The sequence below is a fragment of the Panthera tigris genome, chromosome F2 (assembly GCF_018350195.1).
Source record: "Panthera tigris isolate Pti1 chromosome F2, P.tigris_Pti1_mat1.1, whole genome shotgun sequence".
NCBI classification, from domain to species: Eukaryota; Metazoa; Chordata; class Mammalia; order Carnivora; family Felidae; genus Panthera; species Panthera tigris.
In genome coordinates, this window is record NC_056676.1 from 52,014,852 (window position 1) to 52,039,354 (window position 24,503).

At 35.5% G+C, this 24,503-nt stretch overlaps 1 protein-coding gene across 3 annotated transcripts in view; it reads right to left on the minus strand.

Moving 5' to 3' along the window:
• ANGPT1 (angiopoietin 1) overlaps positions 1–24,503 on the minus strand; it is a 239,078-nt gene that overhangs the window by 74,757 nt on the left and 139,818 nt on the right. For all 3 annotated transcript variants that reach the window (XM_007075831.3, XM_007075832.3, XM_042972971.1), the window contains 2 exons: positions 22,384–22,539; positions 10,859–10,980 (listed from right to left, as the gene is read on the minus strand). In XM_007075831.3, coding sequence (XP_007075893.1) covers positions 10,859–10,980; positions 22,384–22,539 — 278 coding nt within the window. The remainder of the gene's footprint in view (positions 1–10,858; positions 10,981–22,383; positions 22,540–24,503) is intronic.

The following is a 24,503-nucleotide window of genomic DNA, read 5'->3' on the forward strand; positions in this document are numbered from 1 at the left end:
CTGTTCTGCATCACAGACACCTCACAGGATTTGGAATGGAATATATGCAGGAAAAAATAATATGCATGAAACTACAGGCAAACTGGAAACATGTCACATTGCTTCAGTTCACCATCTCTTCCAGCCATTTTCTCATCTCATTTCTTCACTTGGAGTTCCTTTAGCAACTTTTACACTGTAGGAATTACTAATTTTATTAAGTATATCCTTTATGTTAATTATAACTTTTTAGACTTCTTCAGGCAAGACTGATCTCCTCTTGGCCCTTCCGTTTTCTCTGACACTGCTCATCCCTTACTTCCATCTTCTCTTCACGTTTGGCTTCCAAAAAAACCCTATTCTCTTTCCTTTGATACTTCTCAACCATTAGTTATTTACTTGGGAAGTCAGCCCCTTCTTCTCATCATTCCAAACTGGTTTGAATCCAAAACTTTCTTGCCAGAAAAATTCACATGCCATCTCTATTTATTAATCACATTCTTGTAATATACCATTATAACTGGGTAGCACTTTAAAACCCTTATCTCCTTTGATTCTTAAAGCAACATAGAGATTCAGACTTAGTAGATATTACAAGTCCCAGTTAGTATGAATCTAAATATCTTATCCAAAAATTGTGCTCTTGTGGTGTCAGAACCAAGATAAAAAGCCGTGTCTTATAACTTGTCAGACTAGAAATGTGCCCATGACATCCCAGTGCTATGAACGCTAGCATGAGAGTCACTCCACTTTGATTTGGTATAATCAAATATATCTAATATACCTACTTCTTCCACCCATTTATATTTTATCAGGAATCAAGGCATTACGTTAACATCTCCTTAGCTCCATCTGGTTATTCTGGGAGCTTGTCTTTCACAATATTTCAACCTACCAATCTTTTACATGCATAAAAACAAAGTTTCTTTGTCAAGCCAGTTTTTTTTTTAATCTGAACTGAGATTTTCTTAAACACCACTCTGCCTTAACCGCTTTGCCATTAAATTTAATTTTATCCAGTTTTGTCCTGAAGACTTTTACTGGTTCTCTTACATTTTCCCTCTCCGTATCAGTTGGGAGAGGTCACTTCAGCTAGATACAGAGACCTCTATAAATGAAGGCTGATGTGAAGGACAACATTACAGCTCTAGTGTCTTAAAATTAAATAGCCAAAGTAATTATAATTCTCCCTGATGATGGCCTGGGGCAACGAGTTTAGTTTACACACAAAGGCATAATCCGAAACGTGGATGCTGATTCTACACTCCAGTACACTGTGTTCTAGAGTGCATTCAGTATGTTTTTATCAGGTGTTCACTTGTTAAGAATCCCTCTGTCAAGTTTTGGGGAAGCCTAGATTAAATAAACAGTTTTTATCATGACACATGTTTTAGGATGCGTGTTCCACAAAACAACAATTTACGAAACTGTGTACCTAAATCTATACAAATAGAGCTAGAAATCTGAAGACAGAGTTTCTCACAGGATTTTCAGTACTTCCTGTTTCCCATCTTTCTAGAAGCACTTTGAGAAGACACATGCATAAAATTTTGGCACTTAACTTCTAGTTTAAGGCAGAGGTGCACTTTAATGAAGAATAAAATAAACAAAATAATCTAGGTCTTGAACTTCAGTAAAAGGTTCTAATTGAGTATATACAAAACTTTATTTGAAGATTTTGGTTGACTTCTTTCCATTTCCACAGTCGGCCTCCTCCAACATGTCTTATTGGAAATATTTCAGATCATTGAACACATCTTGAAACTTTCACAGAAAAAGCTCTCCCTTTCAAATTGTTTCCCACAATAGAGTTCTTAACATAGCAGCCAATGAATTCACAGTGGTGACAGTTGCCTAAGCTCAATGTGTGTAAAGATAGTCCTAAAACAAGGAGGAAGATGTTGAAAATATAGAAACCTTCTCATTTTTATCTGTCTGAAACTGCTCACAGATGTTTCCATTTTTTAATTGTTTTTAATATGTAAGGTGTCAACATGTGTTGCAAATATGGGTTTTAAAGATCAATTTTTTCCCCTTCCAAACAAGAGTACAGGGAGTACAGGTTAAATTTATACTTTAAATTTTTAACTTGAACACAGCACATTTTCTCTTAAAATATAAAGCCAAATGTTGATGTAATTCAAATGTGGAGCAAAATCATAGATTACTACAAGTAAACATTGGCAAATATTTTTTTTTATTTGGGGTAAGTAAAAATAAACTAAATATGTGTGGAAGTCAGAAAGAAAGATAAAAATACAAATGGATACACTGTAAGATATAAAAATGTAATACTTCTATTAAAAAAATGCCCAATAAGTGACAAACCACAGAAACACATCTTTGCCACATATATGACAAAATTTTAATATCCATTGAAGGGCTTACATGAGTTAATCAAACAAAGATAAACAATGAAATAGAAAAAAGGGAAACATACATGAATACGCTAGTCATAGAAGAAGAAATGCAAGTGGTCAATAAACATGAAAAGGTGTACAACCTAACTTTTCAAGTAGGCAAGATTAATAAAGTGGTTAGCAAGGCTTGGGAAATTAGAAAGCCCATGCACACTCGGGGAGAATATAAAATTTGGAGATAATTTGTCAATATGTATGAAAATTTTAAATAATCGCATAAAAATTCTAATAAATTTTAAATTATAGTGTATCTATACCTAGGAATGAGAGACATGTGTATATAGTTATATGTGTAATATATCCATGATAAATTTTTATAAAGTAGAAATAAACCCAGCATTTAAAAAGTAGTTACAATCTATACACATATGTATTCATCATTTCAGTACGTATTTATGCATGTGTGTGACTGGATATGAGTGTGTGTCTGTGTAAACACACAATAAATATTCACACATGTATATCCTAGTATATTCATAGAAAAAGTCTGGAAGAAAAAGTCCCCAACTTAATCTGTTACTGATGATTCTCTGCAGTAAGTGGTAATGGTGGAGAAGTATGGAATTAGAGAGGCTTGGCCTTTAATTGTATACTTTTGTATATAATGTTTAGATCAAGTCTGTGTTACTTTTTTTATTAATCAGAGAGATGTGTTAAAAAGTCATGAGTCTAGAATGGTCTGGCAAGATGTTATCTAAAAATTTAAAACTTGGAGGGCACTTGGGTAGCTCAGTCAGCTAAGCATCTGACTTTGGCTCAGGTCATTATCTCACAGTTTGTGAGCTTGAGCCCCATATTGGGCTCTGTGCTGACAGCTCAGAGCCTGGAGCCTGCTTCAGATTCTGTGTCTCCCTCTCTCTCTGCCCTTCCCCTGCTCATGGTCTGTATCTCTCAAAAAGTAAATAAACATTAAAAAAAAGATATTTAAAACTTGGGCTGAATTAGCAAACGCCAAAATGTGGACTGATAACCTTGGGAGCTGTGCAGTGGGCTTTTGAGGATGCAGAGTAGCAGTGTAAACACCATCTCTATTTTATTTATGTTAAGAACTGTTAATGTATTTACAATATTTAATATAAACTAGGTGGTTTGTGTTTTCCATTAAAAATATTTTTCAGTTTTTGTTTTGTGTGTGTCTGTGTGTGTGTGTGTGTGTACAGAGATAAATGACATTTGTTGGGATAGAACTACCGGGACATTTGCCAGTTCATCATTCATTCAACATTCAAAAAGCACTTAATACTATATATACAATGTGTAGAGAATTGTGCCTGGGAGCATGAAGACAAAGATAAATAAAATATAATCTCTGTGTTCCAGAAGGTCACAGCCCAATAGTAGAGAGACAGATAAACATACACACACACACACACACACACACACACACACACACACAAGCACACATATACACACATATTACAGTGTGATGGGTTAAGTGAAATCATGGGGGAAAACAATGCACAGTGTTATCATATAAGCTGTAATGACTGAATATATCAGGTAGAGTCAGAGAAGGGTTCTTAGGGAAGTTAACATCTGCACTGAGTTTTGAAGGGTGAACGGGAGTTTGTGAGTTGAATAAAGAACTACAGAGCATTTCAGACAAATCAAAACATCAGATGAAATAACTTCAAGACTTACAGTGTGATACTAACAACTTGCATGATTAAACACTTGTTATGTGTGTCTGGCACTTCTCAGTGCTTTATATGCATTAACTCAATTAATCCTCACATCAATTCCATGTGCTATTATTATCATCATCCCAGTGTTAGAAATTAGGAAACCAAAGTACAATGAGTTTAAGTAACTTGCCCAAAGTCACAGAAATAATATGTGGCAGAGTCGGTTATAATAGGAAAATGGAAAAACAAAAACCTAGGCAGTCTGGCCTCAGAGTTCATGTTTTCGGCCATCAGACCATACTTTCTAAAATACAAGATTTGAATAAGTAAGGCTACAAAATTAGGATAATAATGATCATGGACTGTGTTCAGTGCTAAAAAACTTGAACTCTCTTCAGTTAGTTACAGAGAATCAATATGGGATTAGGTAGATGCTATACAGAGATTAAAAAGTTGGGCTGAATTAGTGTTGGGGACCTAAAAAGAGTGAAAAATCATCTGACTTGCATTTTAGAAAGAAGACTTTGGCAGAGCTCTGTATGATCAGTTTGAGAGACATAAGGCTTAAAGCACAGAGGTCACTGCAATGACCGAGACAAAAATAATGGGAGTTGGACTTAAGACACAGTCAGTGGCAATAAAATGAACAAGATAGATGAAGAAAAAAATATTTAGGGGATGGGACTGAAAGCATCAACAGTCACTGTGAGTTGCGAGGAATCAGGGAAAGGAAAAAATTAAGATTACCCTTGGATTTTCAGTTTGATTCTGAATTCTATTTCACTCTAAAATCCTAAAATTAATGAAATTGAAATTTTTAAAAATGCTATATGCCATTAAATTCATTTTCTAAATACATGAATAGACACCTCTCCAAGGAAGACATCCAGATGGCCGACACATGAAAAAATGCTCAACATCACTCATCATCAGGGAAATACAAATCAAAACCACAATGAGATACCACCTCACACCTGTCAGAATGGCTAACATTAACAACTCAGGCAACAACAGATGTTGGTGAGGATGTGGAGAAAGAGGATCTCTTTTGCATTGTTGGTGGCAATGCAGGCTGGAGCAGCCACTCTGGAAAACAGTATGGAGGTTCCTCAAAAAACTAAAAATAGAACCCAGCAATTGCACTACTAGGCATTTATCCAAGGGATACAGGTGTGCTGTTTCGAAGGGACACATGCACCCCCATGTTTATCAACAATAGCCAAAGTATGGAAAGAGCCCAAATGTCCATCGATGGATGAATGAATAAAGAAGATGTGGTGTATATATACAATGGAGATTACTAAGCAATCAAAAAGAATGAAATCTTGCCATTTGCAACTACGTGGATGGAACTGGAGGGTATTATGCTAAGTGAAATTAGTCAGTCAGAGAAAGACAAAAATCATGTCACTTCACTCATATGAGGACTTTAAGAGACAAAGCAGATGAACATAAGGGAAGGGAAACAAAAATAATATAAAAACAGGGAGGGGACAAAACAAAAGAGATTCATAAATATGGAGAACAAACTGAGGATTACTGGAGGGGTTGTGGGAGGAGGGATGGGCTAAATGGGTAAGGGGCATTAAGGAATCTACTCCTGAAATCATTGTTGCACTATATGCTAACTAATTTGGATGTAAATTTAAAAAAAATAAAAAATAAAATAAAAAAAAAAACAGGAGTGGAGGAAAAAAATGTTCCATTCAATCAATCTGTAGGTATTCCATTTACAAGGTACAGAACAGAGTAATATAAATTGAAATGCTTTTTATTGATCCCTACTATACACAACTAATATAATTCAGCCTAATCTAATGCTAGAAGTTAGCAGGATTTTACCTTAGTATTTTGTAAAGAACTTATCAAATGGAAGATGGCTTTAAAGACTGTGACTTAACTTTTCATTTCTTTAAGCATCTTCAGGATTAAAATCAATATTTTATTATGCCATGACAGTAATTTGTTTGTAAGATATAATTTAGCATCTTGAAAGTACACACATTTCAATCACTTAAAATTAGTTAACTTAGTAACTTCCCATAAATTCCAGCTAGAAGATAGATGAGGCTTGTCAAATCAGTTCAGTGAATTCCCAAGGTAAAATAAATACTTTATATTTCCTACTCCAGTATTAGCAGGAATAAATAATGATCTATATAGGAATAGGCCAAAAACAACTGGCTTACCCCTTTCTTTAAACTTATATCTGTTTGTATTACGAGGATACTTGACAGCCACATCAATTAGTCTTGAGGCTGCATCATGTTGAAAAAATATTTTTATAATATTTAAGACAGGAAATCATTATGGACTTGAACCCTAATTTTGCCATAAACTAGCTGTTTGGTCATGGACAAGTAAACCTGACCTTTGTGAACTTCCCTTTCTATATAAAATAGAAATAATAATAGATACTCTGCAGAATTAGTTGGTGGATTAGCAGTAATGTAGGTAAAGCACCTGGCACAGATGTTCGCCTGATATTAGGTAGGTAGCAGATAGTTTTGATAAAATTATCTTGTAGTGTCCATCACATGTGTAGTTTCACGTCACTGGATGGGTGTTACCAGAAATTTCCCTAATATTCACTCTATATATTCAACACAAGTATCAGGAAAGCCCTAGTACTGCATATTTGTGTACATAAGATGCTCCTTTCCCTTCCTGTGTGCCCTCCTGGTCAGGCAGAATAATTTCTTCTGGAATAATTTTTTGCCTGGCTCTGCTCCCACCTTGGAAAAAGTTGGGGTTAAGACAGAGATGGACAGGTGTCTTGAAACCCAATCAGTTTACCAAACTTTTAGATCAAAACATTCAGTTACATATTTGGTTCAGCTCTAAGGATTTGAACTATGATATCTTTCCCCATCCATCTCTCTTTTCTATGGTCTTGAGTTGACTTGACAGGAAATATACTAGAGGAATCTAATAAAAGTTGACAATTACACGTTCCACTTTGTGATCCAGCCCCCTATGTGCAAGGTAAACATTAATAATTTCTTGGGTTCTTGGTTGATAATTTCAATTACATGGGCCAATTACTCATCTCTTACTTCCAAATGCTCTTTCCTTGAGGTAAGGAACAAAACCATTGTAAGATTAGGATAGCATCCAACAAAAGAAAAAAAAAATTCCTAAAGAAAGCAAACTGGAAGCTTTTTGGAGTCACCCCCTACTAGACTGTTAGGAAAACAAACAGTAGAGCAAATGTTGCTAATCCTATTCTTGCTTTGTGCCTTTGGCCATTTAGTGGATAAAGAAGTGAATCTAATGAGCCCCAAAATCCTTTTTCAACCCTACAAGTGATGCATTTAATTTGTCAGGATGTAAATCAGCAGGACCTCTCAGCATGATTGTGTAGTATAATCCCATCCATAAAATATTCCTCCTTGTTCTGCCAAAGTGGTGGACCCTCATAAGGGCCAGCTCACCAACTTGGCAGCTGAGGCCCCATCACACTGAAAGCTGGTAAGTCACACACCCAGACACAACCCCTGACATTCCATGGGGAGGAAGCAAAGCTTAATTTAGATAATCCCCTTTGCAAAGTGTATTAGCTGATCCAAACCAGACCTGGCCAACTAAAGTCATGTTGTTCCTACATTTCAGACATGCCTAAATGTAGAAATAGCTTTTTGCTACATTTGGAGGATTAAGATTTATTTAAGGAATGGGTAGGGATAATCAATAAGCTTCTTTAAAAATATATAAACAGCTTCACGTATGACTTTGACCTTCAATCCACTTAAACGGTGTTGGGGGGGGTAGTAATTCTTTGTTGCTCTAGAAAGTGCTGGGCAGAGTTCCTATAATTCCATTTTACATAGGGAAATAAACAATAACAATAAACACAACAGGGGAAGTATGCTGTACATCACAAAAGGATATTTTTTTTAAATAAAGTAAAGCACATTTTACTTTAAGTGGTTCATAGAAGACTATACCTGGTTTAAGAACAAATATTCCACCAACCCTCCGCTAAACACATTTGACCCTTCAACACGAAGACAGATTACTACAGAGATACAGCAATGTCAGGAGATAGGGTACACTGATAGAAAAATGCCCTCAGGAACCACAGGTGAAGTAATGCTATACTTGAGTGTCAGAGAGAGAGAGAGAGAGAGAGAGAGAGAGAGAGGAGTGCAGAGTAGGAGGAAAAGATGCATCTAAGTTTTTTCAGGCATGAGCACAGAGAAATTTCAAGTGAAAACCTAAATCCCTGAATTCATTGTGAAATAGTTATATTTCTGGAAAAAGGAATTGTTACAAGTCTGAAAAAACCATCACTAGCAATAAGTGTTGTGATTTGTAATATAAGAAGGCCTGAATTTTCCTTAGAAATTAGAATTTAATAAGGGAAAAAAATCAATCAGCAGAAGGCAGGTATGTACTGGGGATAAAGAGCCTCCTCTGAGAGGCTGTGGCCCAGGACAAGCCTCTTTTACTTGGCCTGAAGCAGAGGTCTTTCAAGTGCTTGAACCTTGACTCAGCTTTACCAATGGAATAGAGAGAACAACTTGTAAGCAGGTTCCCTTCAACAGACAATTTCATGGTGAGAATTCCATAGTAGGAAATGATACTACGTGCCATATCAAGAATTATGATGGAAAAATAAAAAACCCAAAATTATTTGGAAATAAGATAGAAGGGATATATTTAAGAAACAAGAAAAGAAAAAGAAGAAGAAAAAGGAAAAGAAAGAATGAATATGAGAAGAAAAGAGGGAAAAAGAAAGAGGCAGAGCCACCTAGAGAGAGAGAGAGAGGGAGAGGGAGAGGGAGAGAGAGAGCTGAGTATAGTGACACTTAAGGGACAGCAGTTGTTTTTGTAGTTAAGAGTGAGACCTTTTAGTCCTCCCGGGTTTTTTTATGGTATCCTGACAGCTCAAGTGTCAGATGCGGACCAAGAGATAATACACATATCAGCAGGGGAAGAACTGAAGAATGTGGATTCATACTGACAACTTTTTAAAAGATAAATCATATATGGTAACATACTTAGTGAGAGACTGAAAGCACCCTAGGTTACACCTTAAAACGAAATACCATGCAATTATTAAGAATGATATTAGATGAATATTTATTCATGAGAAAAGGTATCTGTTTCCAAAGAAAGCAGGCTGAAAAACAGTGTGTATAGCATGACACAGCTTTCCACAAAAAATATATGTTTTTATATAACATATAGCAACATATGCAGCTTTCTCAATGTGTCAGGATTGTGGTTTTTCATTTTGTTTTGTGTACTTTCTCCTTTTTCTACATTAAGGGTCTGTTATTTATGTAATTACAAAAACAACTGAAAAATAAGGTAAAAACTTCATTTTACTTACCCATTCCTAGACAAAGCTTTCACAGTAGCATATTGAAATACATGACTATAAGGGGGTTCACTTTTAGCAACCAAGTTAAAGCATGGTGGGACCCTAAAACCGAGGGATGGTTGAAGTAAAATATACCTGCTACATGTATATGTCTGGTTACTGTGAAACAGCAGGAGAATAAATGGTACTTTTCAGCAGGATTTTCAATTCCAAAACATTTCATTATGCAACCAGTTCAGGGTCAAGTCCTGTCAAGTTTATTTATAGTTATACAGTTTACCCCGTGACACAGTACAAAGATAAATAAATGTAAAACTTAGAAATACAAGTCATAGAGTATGCATGACCCCTTTCAGACTCTAAATCAACAGTCAGGTTTATCTTCTTCATGTATAAGTTCCACTGTAATTGTTGTCACTAAGGGCTACTTTTAATGTATAGTTAGGGAATCTTTCAAGGCTGCAGATAGTGGTATTGAAAGACCATGTGCTACAGTGGAAAGAGCAGGGCTAGGAAGAAAGAAACCTGAATTACATTCCCAGCTGTGCCACCAGCAAGCTGTGTAACCTTGGACAAATCACTCACTTCCACTAAGTCTATCCCCTCATCTGTAAAGTAAGAGAAACAGCAGTCCTCGTAGGTAACTTCCTGGTGAGAAACATGATGGAAACTCTAGTTCTAATGACACAAGGTATTGAACTAGTTTCTAGCAACACAATGGTTTTAAACCCAATATAATGGACAAAAACTGAAACGTCTTCAAGCCATTCAAATATCCAGAAGCCGCTTAACAAGCAATGCATTTGTCCTACAGAGGTCATTGCTTTGATTGAATTATCCATCATGAATGCCAATAACTTCAAAATGATATAGTCTATATACCATCCCACCTCTGGGGTGATCTTTAAGTCCCATTTCACTTACCTGAGATGATTCACAGTTTATAAAACACATCTATAAAACTAAATAAATTATTATATCCAGAGTAAATAACTTTAAATGGGGAAAAGGCCGGGGGGGGGGTGGTGGGGGTTGGTGAGCAACTCTTAAATTAGCTTTACACGTAAATACTTTTCTGGGAAAAATAAAATCTGCTTCTCTCTAGTGCAAGATCTCTGAATTCAACAATCTTGTAGTTTTGTGAAAGTTTAAGGGCAGATAGAGTGACAATTCAAGTTATAGAGTTTCAGAGACTACTTTTTTCCTCTATTGCTACAGATTTCATCCTGCTGAAAACTGTCACTATTTTGTGTCACTGAATTCAATCACAGAATCAATTTTTGTGGATATGGTAGAATTTGCACAACTAAACATTAGATAAATTAGTGCTAAAAGTTATAAAAAGCAAATGTTTCAAGAGTGTAAGCAACAGTATTATTCTTCTTATATTGCCTCTATATTTCCATTTTTGCAAACCACCTCAATCTTTTTTTTTAAGTGTTGACAGAAAGGTGAAGGATAAAAATAAGTACACCTGTAAATATTTGGAATACAACAATCCTCACCTGTTTTTCTCATGAATCTTTAAGATTTCATTTGTCTGTTGAAGAAGCTGCTTCTCTAGCTTGTATGTTGATAATGAATTCTCTAGCAGTTGTATTTCAAGCCGAGAAGTTTGATTTAGTACCTCAAGATAAAAGATAAAAGATAAAAACATTTCAAACTTCAATCACAAAGACTGAAAAGAAGTTTTAGTTTTTCATTTAGCTGTGTTTCCTTTTAAAATGATACTTCTTCCAGAATAATTAATTAAATGGTCTACATTCTACTAATTAATGTTTTACAATGTGTCCTAATCATTGAATTCATTTGAGACTGAGGTTGCAGTTGAATGAGAAAATTGAATTGTTAAATCCATGTTCATATATAAATGTTCATGTCCTGAATCCCTAGGATATTATTCTATTGTGCTGCTTGCCTCCAATATTTATATGATGAGAATTATTATAAAGTCTTAGATATTGTATACAATAATTAACAGCTAATAGGCAAGTAAAATTTGCCTGCTTCGATCCCTTACCTTAAAAAAAATTAATTATAAATGTGTAAACAGCTCTTGACATAGTTTAGACAGATTAATGACTACAAAGTTATTGAATAACTATCATATTAGGTCATGCCAGCTCTTCCAGATATCATGTCATTTTATGGACATGGGCACATAACACACTAAGGAAGAATTGCTACCATCACTTTATAAATGAGGAAATTAAGGTTCAGAGAGAGGCCAAAACTGACGCAGGAACCAAGGGAAGGACTGGGTTCTGAACCCATATAGTGTGACTCTAATTTTAATGTTCTACACAACACTAAGAGGTTTAGTTAAACCATCTTGGGTCTTCATCTGAGCAAATGAAGTGACCAGGAACCCAGATTGCACTGAAGACAGACTGTAGTATTCTTTTCAACTGCACTACACTGGGTACTCTAGAAAATATAAATGTTCAACTTATCTTGAATCATCAAGATTCATATTGCTAGTCAGGCTTTAATATAACATGAGCCTGTGAGTCATAAGCCCAAAGGCTTTGGGTTCATTCTCCAAAAAAACACATCACACACTTCAATCCTATAAGATGCCTTCAAACTGTGCCACTGTCTTTATTCCTCCCTATCTCTGTTGTGTCCACCCCTTCTACCTGAGTCTTCTCTAAGGGTGGTAAACAAAGCAAGGAAAAAAAAGTATAATTAGCTTAAAAGCTTCCTATGTCATTTGAAAATTTAAAACCATCACACTTTTCTTACTGGGTGGCTCAGTTGGGTAAGCACCCAGCTCTTGGTTTCAGCTCAGGTTATGATCTCACAGTTTGTGGAGGTTTGTGGGTTCAAGTACCATGTCGGGCTCTGCACTAACAGCATGGAGCCTGCTTGAGATTCTCTCTTTCCCTCTCTCTCTCTCCCCCTTACCAACTTGTGCTCTCTCTCTCTCTCTCAGAATTTAAAAAAAAAAAAAAAAAAACTTAAAAAAAAAAAAAAGAATTACTTTTTGAAAGGGACCTGGAAATCCTTCTGGAGGATCAATATCAATCTATATGTCCTCCTCTAAAAATGACACTATTAGAGTTTTCCTCCTTTTCTGTAGCAGGTCTAAACCTGGGATTACATCAGATGCACATAACCTTTTCAAAATATACTGATACGACCAGGGTTAGACTTGGGCTATGAGAGGTTGTGGGGGAAGGGGATGGATTTGCAAGAGAGCAGGACAAGAACTAGGGAGAGATGAGAGAGGCAATTGTCTCAGTTGTAAAATTTAAGCAGATGTCAAGAAATTCAGTAATCAAGATAATATTTTAATGCAACATTTTGAAAGATCAAAATTAGTGCAAAAATATCCATGCTGAACATAGTATAATTTTAAAATAAAGACAGGATCTGCCTCTGCACATGTGTTATTTCATTTTGCATGACTTGATCTCACTCTCCTCACCTAGGTCTCAGTCCCATGGTGGGGGAGGGGTGACGTGTTGGATGGTGAAGGAGTGGGCAAGAAAATAGCAAGATGGGGCATTTGTGCTTTAAAAAGTTCGAAGTTTCAGGGCACTTCGGTGGCTCAGTCCATCGAGCAACCAACTTTGGCTCAGGTCATGTTCTCGATGTTCATGAGTCCGAGCCTAGTTGGGCTCGCTGCTGTCAGCATGAAGCCCACTTTGGATCCTCTGTCCCCTCCTCTCTCTGCACCTCCTCCACTTGCGCTCTCTCTCTCTCTCTCAAAAATAAATAAACAACAAAAAGTTTGAAGTTTCTATGATTCATTCATAAAATTGTCATAAATATAGATCTGAAAGCCAATCTAAAAGTTACTACTATTAATCAATACTTATGAAGTGTTTTAGAGTTAAAAAAAAATATTTTCCTCTACTGAGTCACTTCATTTGAGGAAAAACAGGAGCAAGAGAAACTGGGATTTGAGGACAGAGTTCAAAGCAGCCCAGAGGAGAGAATGGTAGAGAATGTAAGGATTGGGGATACACACAATTTAATTTTGAACTGGTAAACATTTTTTCTATGCAAGTTTTTTGTTTATTAACTAGAATTAATATATAATATATATTATTATACATATAATTATATATAATACTATATATAGCATAGTAATAATACTATAATACTATGTATAGTATTATATTAATACTATATTATATATAGTATAGTAATAATTATATAATTTATATATAATTTATATAGTATAGTAATACTATACTATATATTATTATACTATACTATACTAATTATTAGATACAGTATAGTATTGTTATTATAATATATAATATATATTATATAATATATTATATACTATATATTATCATATATAGTATATAATATATAATAATATATTATGTAATATATTATATATAGTATAGTATCATTACTATAATATATTATATATATAATATATTATTTTATTTACTACATTTATTTACTACATTTACTACATTATTACATTACTATAATATATATTATATATATAATATATATATAATATATATATAATATATAATATATATATTATATTATAGTAATGATACTATACTATATATATAGTATTATATATATATAATATAATATATATTATATTATAGTAATGATACTATACTATATATATAGTATTATATATATATAATATAATATATATTATATTATAGTAATGATACTATACTATATATAATATTATGTTATATTATAATTAATTATTAATAGTATTAATATATTGTAATAATTAAATAAGGGATGAGACATCTGTATCTTTTGGTGACAGAACAGTGCTTGGCACAGAAAGACACTCAATATTGATTGAATGAATGAAAGGTACATTGTTTCACTGAATCAGGCATATTATACGCAGTTAAGCAAAATCCATTTTCTGCCTCATTCACCATACACTCTGCTCACAACTGCAGACATTCTCAAATACCAAAATTTTTACTTTACAAAGAACAAAAATTGTTCTCTATGTCACATGAGAGAACACTGAGAAGAGAATTGAGCTATCTAAAATTAAAAATGAAGCTGTCTATATGTAAGTCTGGAGACTATAACAGTTCCTAATTTTTCTCCACTTTGTCCTACCTCCAGTCAGTTTGCTACATAACACCAGAATGATCTTTTTAAGTCACCTTATGTCATCACCAATGTTAAATATGTTAACTGCTTCTCTTTGCAATGTGAATAAATTCCAAAGTTCTTAGCCTGGCCCACATGGTCTATGTGATCAGAACACTACTTACTTCTCAGATCTCATCCTGCCATTCCCTTCCTTGTTTTATTATGCTCTAACCACATTGTCCTTCTTCTTGCCACCCCAACATGCCAAATTCATTGCTACCTCAGGGCCTTTGCATTTGCAGTTGCCCACCATATCCCAGATGCATGGCTGATTTCTTATCAATCAATTCTTCCTTATGGAGGCCCTTCCTGGCAACTGTTTGAAATATAACTCCCCCATCATCCTCCATCAAGTCACCCTTGTTTTATTGGCTTTATAAAATCATCGCTATTGGAAATTATCTTCTGTTCGCTCATTTGCTGTTTCTCTACCCCCAGGAGGATGTCAGTTACACAGAGGCAGGACTACTCCATCTGGAGCCCTCCAAACTGCCAGTGCCCAGCATGGGTGGCATACTGGTACAGTCAGAGCTATTTGTTGGATGATATACTAGACAATGGACAGTGAGTTAGTTTTCAAGTTGGGTCATTGTCAGGGAGAGGGTAGCAGGCCATGTGAATGTTAAGTGGGCCTTCAATGATAACAATCTAAAATCTAAATCTAAAGAAGCATCTGAATATAAGAGAAGGAGAGAGACAGATCTCAAATCTCACTTAGTCCAGGCTAGGTGTCAGGTCATCTCAGGTCACTCCTGAGAACAAATGCCAATCCCTTCTCTTATTTTCCCATCACTTTGACCAAATAACCACTTTATTTCAATTCTCTCCACTGATGTATTAACACAGGCCTACAGTTCAAAAACAAGCTACCATGAGAATTGTACAAGAAACTATGATAAATTGGATACTTTCTTGCCATGTGTCTGTGAAACTTGCTGCTTAGCAATAATCTAAGTGTTCCATTAAAATGACTAAGACATTTCATTTTGTTTAGCCTAAACATATTCCAATGTACATCTAGAAAGAAAGAAAGAAAGAAAGAAAGAAAGAAAGAAAGAAAGAAAGAAAGAAAGAAAGAAAGAAAAAAGGGAAGGAAGGAAGGAAGTACGGAGGGAGGGGTATCTTCCTTATGTAAGACATAAGACTTGAAACTGAGAAGTTATGAACTCTAAAATGTTAGTTCTTTCATTGAAAAATAAAAATTTTAAATAAAAATTACTAGTTTTGCAACCAAAGTGAGTTAGAGAATTTCAGCCAGCTTCCCTTTAATACTTTTAAGAGTGCCTCTGATCTTGCTTAAAAGGAAAATCTCCCACAAAAGAACATTTCCTTCTTAGCATGTTAGCTTTGAAATCAGGTTTGTTTGTAATTTATACTTCTTTTTACTTTAATTTTGTTTTTCAGATGAAAAATGTAACACAAAATATGATGTCTTGATAATTAGATTTTTACAATGGAATAAAGGCTGCTATGTGTTCAAGGAATCAGAAGATCACCATTTTAAAACTTGGTGAAAGAATTTATTTGGTCAATAGTGGGCAGTGTGACAAAGTACCCCCTCCAGGTTATCTGCTACTTTCCAAAGGGAAAGTAGACAACTAAGACGGCGAGACATGGATGCTTCTACCCTGAGTTAAAATAGCATCACTGAGAGTGCGGCAAGCTGGCATTTGTGCTTCCAGATAATAGGGAGTGGTGAGTAATTCTACAAAGAACTCCCACCACAGTGTTCAACTCAATCTGATTGAGCCTTTAGACTTAACTTCCAGTTTAAAGGAACCGTGCAAAATGAATAAGTTAAAATGCATCACAAAGAAATACTCAGAGAAGTTCAGAATATGGGACACTCTACAAAAACAATGGGCCCGGTGTCTTAAAAACCTGAAGAAAAAAAAAAATCGAAAGAGTGCTCCAAATTAAAAGGGACTATATTACATCTTAAAAAAAAATAAAACACCTATGAAAATTTTTGTAGAACAATTGAGGAAATTTGAAGGTGAAAATTAGCTAATCTTAGACAGTTACTGTTACTCTTAGTCATCATAATGTTACTGAATTAATACTATCTAATTGTTATCTGTAATATTTTATATTTTATTTATATTATATATAAATAGCACAAGGAAAATCTCATTGGGTTATGGAGTTTAGTACAGACAGTGCATATATTACAGAGCTAATGCACAGAGGAGTCAGAATGGAACCCAGGTAGTTTGTCTCCGGAGTCTGACTTCTTTCCTACAGGCTCATGTAGCTGTACACAAGCAGCTTCACTCTGGCTAAGAAAGGTACCTTCCCTCAGTCAATAGACTCATGGCTATTGAAATTGTTTCTTTCAAATCACCATGACATCGACATCTTCTGCTTGTCATGGCTAATGATATCTGATTTCTCTCCTCTCCCCACTCCAACACTAAACTAGCACTATGAAGCAGGAAAGTGGCCAAATTTCTCATGCTTCTTAGAGTATACAGAAAATGCTGTCATCCAATGTTCTTAGTTGGTCAGAGTAACTTTGTGGTAGAGTGCTTCTATTCAAAGTCCTATTCTGACCCATCAGCTATTTATGGGTATAAAGAATCATCAACATATAATCTTTAGGACACTACCTTTGATTTTAGGAGCACTGGGCCGAAATCTACAGAAATTAAGGGACTAGTATTAGTTAATATAATCATTTGACAAGCATTTATTGAGAACCTACTGTGTACCAAGTGATGTTATAAAAAGAGCAGTGAACAAGACAGAGAAAATCCTTGCTCTCTAGAAATTTGTATCCTAGTACAAGGGGTGGCCAGCTTTTTCTATAAAGGGACAGATAATAAATATATTGGTGGGCTATATGGTTTCTGGCACAACTACTCAACTCAAATTTATTGGGAAAGCATCCATACACAACATATACATGAATGAGTGTAGCTGTATTCAATAAAAACTTTATTTATAAAAGGAGCTGGCAATTCAAATTTGACCTGTGGGTCATAGTTCACTGAGACCTCCTCAAATGGGTTATCTAATACTTTTTCCAGACCTTGTGAGAAAGTTAATTATCAGGGTATTTTTCTTGGATGACCCATTAGCAAATTCATTTTACTGCCATTTTAACTAGGCCAAGGTTAAATATTTATTCAACTATCTCTCTTCAAGTTAAAGAGACCCAGTGGCTCAACTTTGAGAGCTGCCTTCTCAAACCTATTTCTGTCTAGAGACTGATGCTCATTGACTAATCTGTTCCTGAACTGGCTTAAACTTGCAATTGTACAACTGAAGTCCAAACAACAGGTGTATGACCTCTGACAAGCAGATGACAAAATGAGATTACACATATAAGAAATTTATTAGGGGGAATGCCTGTAAAGGAAAGTTGGGAAGAAGACAGAGGTGTCTAGGAGCACCTTCTGACTAGGATGCAGGTCTAATCACAGTGAAGAAGAAAGGGAAGGAAAGAAGACTGAGTGGAAATCTTGGCCTCCAGGGAAGCTGTGAGAAAGTTCAGCAAGGCTGAGGGAGAGCCCTTAGCCAAAGTCATGTGTCAGTGGAGTCCAACAGCTCCCAGGGGCAGGTCTGACTAAGTATTGCTACTACAACGTGTCACCGGGAATTGTGCCTTCTGCATCAACATAGTGATGGATTTCAGAGTACAGCAGCTGGGGTCATTGGTCAATGAAACCCCCACAGTAGGAGACTGGAAAGATGCATTTTTATGGCAATAAGAAATGGCTTCATAGCTAACTTATTTGATGGAAAGTTAAGGAAGAAATGGTTTAGACAAGTTTTGCCACATTAACTCAATTAAGCTACCTGAGGATAAGGATTGCTTTACTTATTGTATTCTATACAGTACCTATTAAAACCTCTTGCATTAAGAAGACACTCAAAACATACCTTTTAAAATTCGGTTAAATTCCATTCCTAAGACTATGGTTCCTATATAAATAATTGGAAATTAGAGGAAACATAGGCTAAGTGTCTAAGGAACTGCCCTATAGTTAGTTACACAGCCAGCAAATGGCAAGGATAACACTGGATTCTAGGATCACATGAGACAATGCGCGGCACATGGCAAAATGGCAATAATTGGTGGTGCCATCAGCAGGAGCAGAACAGCAACAGCAGCAGTATCCTTATCATTTATAGAAAACTTTCAGCTGCTACTATTAGGTTCACATTACTTTTGTCTTTTCTGATTTCCATCTTACCCTCTGCTTGGGCCCATTTAGTTTCTACAACCTTAAAGAGAGAAAGGAACCTTGAGAGAGGCAGAATAGACACAAAGGGAGCCAGTAAGGCATGTAGACTGTGATGCCAGACTTCCTGGGGTAAAATTTTTGCTCTAACATTTACCACTAGTTGTTTCACTCAGGACAAGTTGCTTCACCTCTCTGGATTTCAGTTCCCACATCTTTACTATATTTTTTTCTAATTTTTAAATTTTATTTAAATTTATTTAAATTCTATTTTATTTAAATTTAACTTTTAAATTTAGTTTACATATATTGTAATAATGACTTCAGGAATACAGTTTAGTGATTCATCACTTACATATAAGGGATGATGGTGGTACCTGCCCCAAAGTTTTTTTTTTTAATTATTAAGTAGCTAATATATGTAAAATTGCTTAGAACAGAGCCAAACACCTATTATGAGAGGTGAATGCTAATACAGTTTGTCTATTAGTGTACGTCTAATCAAAATAGGCCCGTGGGAGAAGTCAGAAATAGACTTCCACTACAGGAAGGGACATGAATAATGTCTGAAACTAACTCCTTCATAGTGCACACTTGGAAAGAGGAACTGGAAGTAAAGGAGATATTGGTACAAACTGATAACAGAGTGAGAAAAACACTACAAGCTAGGCTGAAGAGGAAGGTACGGGCATGGTGTTGGCACCTGATTCTCACCACTGTGGCTAGCAGGGTCATTTAGACGTGCTCATTATCTATTTCTTTTCTGATTATGGTGCCTGTTAAACATATAAGTATTTTTAATTGCCATTACAGTAAAACCATGTTTCTGCCACCTTTTGTTAAGTTCTGGAAGGTCTAGACAGTGGACTAGAAAGCAGTAAGTTACTTGTCTTTATACCATTATCATGTAAAAGTTAGAACACTAAAATATGTTGCAAAACCATTGATATAAGTTCCTAAAATAATTGAGAACCTGAAGTCAGTTTAGGAAAAGTAGCACTTACCAATGTGAAACAAAGGAGAATTAACATGGAACAAAAACGTAGGAGCATACTTGGATAGCCCAAAGGGTCTATTCGTTTATAAATGCTGATTATTAAAGAATAGAACGCATTTAGATTAAGAAACAATTTAGGATTCATTCTGCAAACTTGCCCCTGCATCTGTACTTGAGTGCACTTGAATGGCTATGTCTAAGTAGAACAAACAAGGCCTGTTGCAAAGGTTCAACAGAGCACCACATGTGTACACATTCACATGAAAACAGCTTTACAGTAGCACAGACAATTAGAAGACATTAAAATGAATATGAAGGGGTACCCAGTTGGCTCAGTCAGTTAAGTGTTCAACTCCTGCTCGGGTCAAGATCTCACAGTTTGTGGGTCTGGCTGTGCACTGACAGCATGAAGCCGGCTTGGGATTCTCTCTCTATCCCTCCCCCACTCTCAAAAAATAAATAAATAAATAAACTTAAAAAAATAAACAAAATGCAAATGAAAAGAACTCCCAGGATTTACTTCTTAAGGTAGAACATAGTTGGTCTGAGCTATTGTCTTCCTTCTCTACCTGTCTCTCATCACAAGTTCTGATAGATTTGTGATTTTTAAGATATTTTGCAGGTTTTAGCTATCTTGAAATTCTTGGAGAAACTAATAAACTTTAATTGGCCTTTAATGACTCTTTAGTTTTAGCTGTTCCCTATAAGGCGGTTTTTTTCCTACAAATTTTCTGTACTATTTTCCATAAAGTACATATTTTTTAGCCTTAAGGATGCAGAACAAGTTTTTATCTCTTAAAATCCAATGTACAATTTGTACGTTAAGATGCTGACAATGGGACTCCCCCCCCACCCCCCACCACCACAACTCCAACTTCTAGGTAGAAAATGAGTAAAAATATCTCAAAAGGATTTGGGGGATGGAAAAAAATAAAACACTGCCATGTAAGTCATTAAAACTCATAAATGTATAAAAATTTCAAATATTCACTCCAGTATGGTTGTGTCAAGTATGGTTGTGTTGTTTCAGTTTCTGAATATACAGAATGCTTTGTAGGAGAAGGTGAGTATTCTGTTCTTAAAAAAAAAAGCAAGAGAAAATACTCTCATATTATTTATACCATAAGAAGCCAATGTTCATAGATCGCCATACTTGTTTAGTATGATAATAAATGATTATATAAAGTCTCATACTTTTTAGTTATAACATGTAGCTTCCCCTTCCCCCTCCCCTGTAGTTATCTGATAATAGTGTGCAGCAAAAAATACTTTCCAAAGCCCATGTGGTTTACTGCTCCAACGTAATCCACATTTAAGTTCTTATTTAATTAGTTTAATTATTAGTACTACTAATCCAGAGAGATAAAAAAAGGAAAGGAATGAGAGTGCCGATTCAACTCACTAGCTGTATCAGTGTGAAAAAATTGCTCAAAATTTCTGACCTCTTGTCTGCTTTGAATGGTTTTCATAAATATTATTTGTACATGGGAAAGCTGTTTGTATAACACATAATGCTCCATCCAGATAAATTGTCATTGTTATTTATCTTTAAATATCATTATATGATCTGTGATGTCATTAACAGAAACAAAATAAAATGGAAATAAGGTTGCATCTTATTTTTTAATTTATATTGTTAAAATAATTAAATAAGGAGACTATTAGACTGAGGTGGCTCTAATGCCTCAGTAACCTACATTAAGTAAATCAAAGCCTAAGCCAGAGTCAGTGCATCTGAATCGAAGAAAATGAAAATTGGGAACAACCAATCACAAACAGCCAGCTAGGCTTCCTGAAATAAGGCCACTGCTTGGGCTCTCATCAATCAAATAATTTCCTTGATTTGCTTCCACATCTTCTCTGTTACAACCTTTCCTGTAGCTCCCACAGTGGAATGTTCCTAACCACTTTTAGCTAAATGCTGCTCAATTTCAATTGATGTATGCCCAAATAAACTCTTGACAATTCAATGTGCCTCAGTTTATCTTTTAAGAATTTATTTCAGCTTCAATTCCAGAAATCAACTACACTGGGATAGAATCATCCCCTGGGTTTCAGAATAGTAATGGGAACAACTACTTCCATGGTTAAAATGGGACCAAGAAATCATCTTCAAATCATCAAAAAGATTTTCACTGAACTGTAATAGTAGGTTTGTGACAGTGCTGACTAAAGGGCATTTTACTGATCTGTACTAAGTATGATTGTACATAAAGAAGTATGCTGTTGTCCATGGCGCTATATATATATATATATATATATATATATATATATATAAAACTACACATTGCTGCTAAGTTAATTTTGGTTTTCCTGTGTATCTACTGAACGCATAAATACTCTGCAGGTGCCATATGGCTAGTGTATTATCAGAGGCGAAACAAGACAGGTCAAAAATGTACATCAAAGGCACCAATTTGACCCAAATGGTTATTTTGTTTGACACATATCATATCATAGTTGGTAGCTGCAGTGTTTATTTGAATTTAAATGCTGATTAAGTCCTTTGCCAGTCCTGTTTTTGCAAACACACACAAAGCTACATCTACCAACCTTCATTAAATCAAAAGAAACATGCATAGCATGTCAGGCAGTCATTGTTGTTATTACCAATAAACAAAAATGTATATGTTTCCCCAATCTCAGTGGTTGAAATGTGCTCTGTGTTTATGGAGTATGCTAAAGGGTTGAAAAAATTCTGCTCAGTTAAGAGTTTGTCGACTCTGGCCCAGGGGTGTACCTGGGTCTCAACATCTGTCAGCTTTCTGGTCTGTTCTGCGGTCTGAGAGAGAAGGCTGGTTCCTATCTCGAGCATGGTGGCCGTGTGGTTCTGGACTGCATTCTGCTGTATCTGGGCCATCTCCGACTTCATATTTTCCACAATGTAATTCTCAATCTGCAAGAGATAAAGGACAAAACATACTACATTATAAGCAAAGCTTCTCAGTTGGAGCATGTAATATTTACAATGACAAAACAAGACACAGCTGGCAAATCAGCCATCTGGCAGGGATCCTCTGCATTTCTGGGAGTTGGGAAATGGGAGCAGAGCACACAGGGACCCAGTTGCTAACAAACTCCTTATATACTGATACATATATATAATCCTCACAATCATAATGAAAATTTGCACTTGGATAGTGCTTTCTTATTTTCTACAACTCCTTCAATCCTCACTGCAAAGATGTGAGTGAGGTACAGATGGCCTCATTGTTTTGTGTGATTTGTTTTGGTTTGGTTTTATTTATGGCTGAGGAAACAGAATCAGACAAGGTCATTGATGAGCCCAAGGTCACCCAGCAAGAATGCAGCAGCCTTAGCATGATCATTTAAATCTAAATCTTGGTTCTCTGGTCTTTCAATAGACCACATTGACCACCGGTCTCAGAAAAACTCAGCCTCCTGCTTTCATTCATGTAATGAAAAGTAAAAGACCATGCTGGGTTAGGGGAATTACACAAGCAGTGGGAGGAGGGTGGGTGCCCCAAACACAAGCTTTTAAGAGAATAGTCAAGTATAGGCAACAGTATACAAAATGAGCTGCAGAGCCACGGAATGAGCTAAAACCATTTTCAGTGCTCCTTTGAAAGCTAAAAAAAAATAAAAAAATAAAAAAAGCAGAAAAGCACTGAAAGTATAAGCTATAAAGCAGCATTTGCCCTCCTTGCCTTGGGTAACATTTAGTCCTCTATGGTGCCATCTTAGGGAATACAATGGTTGTAAAGTAAATTATACCACAGGGGTCAGGGGGAATTCCTAAGTGACACTCTGAGGGAGGTTGTTAGGCACCTGAGAGAATAAAGCTAAGTATAACCACGCTTGAAAAACACAGAAGAGGCCTGCACCTCCCTGTCAGTGCACTTAATTCTCCCCCACCACTGTGTGGTGACTACATTTTATTACCCAATTACACATATGGGGAAACTGCATCCCAGAGAAGTCAGGTCCAAGGCCACACACCACAAAAACAGCCAGACTTGGATTTGAACGCTGAAGTCCTTAACTTTCATACCAACACTCTTAACCACTTGATAGCTCTGCCAAGTTGTTCTTCATAAGCCGGGTTCCAAATCATTAACAGCTACGTGATTTTTACTGATTTAGTGAACCATAATGCATCCACTATTTTATAATCCATAGTAATATTATTGTCATGTAATAAATAAAGTCTAAACCTAAATTCCCCTTTGTGCAACTCTGGCAGTTCACTTTCTAACACCGTCTCTTGCTTATTTCTCTTTATCAAACATAAATCTGCCCCAAGATAAAGAAAATGAAAGGTTAGAATCAAAAATCTTATTGTTATTAATAAATTCTGACTATGTTCTTGGTCAATATAAAGTAACTCCCCTTCATCCTTTATTCCCAAAATTAGAAGTAGAGGAAAAAAAATTCAACTTACAAACATTTATTATAAAACAAATATAACATTGATAGGTTAGAATAGCTATCCAGAAACTATCTTGACAAAATGTAAGGTCTAAACGAAGCCACATCTAACCTTGGCTTTATTCCAATTGAACTAACATATTTGAACAACAATGGAAAGGTAGTGGAAAGGTAGGTCGGAGTATCAGGCATCTGTTGTCTTGGATTCTGCATCATGTTTTCCTTTTCCTCATAACATCCTTTAACTCTCTTTTTGGAAATTATGAATGAGTATACTCTCAAAAATGGCAGGTAAATCTTCATCATGGAGGTGATTACATGCCATTTACAGCTGACATTTATCGATTGTCTACTATGTGGTAGGTATTGAACTAAGTACTTTCTTTTTATAACAGCACTTAAACCTTACAAGTTTATATGGTATGTATTGTTATAGCTGCTTTATAGGTTAGACTATTGAGGCCTAGAAAA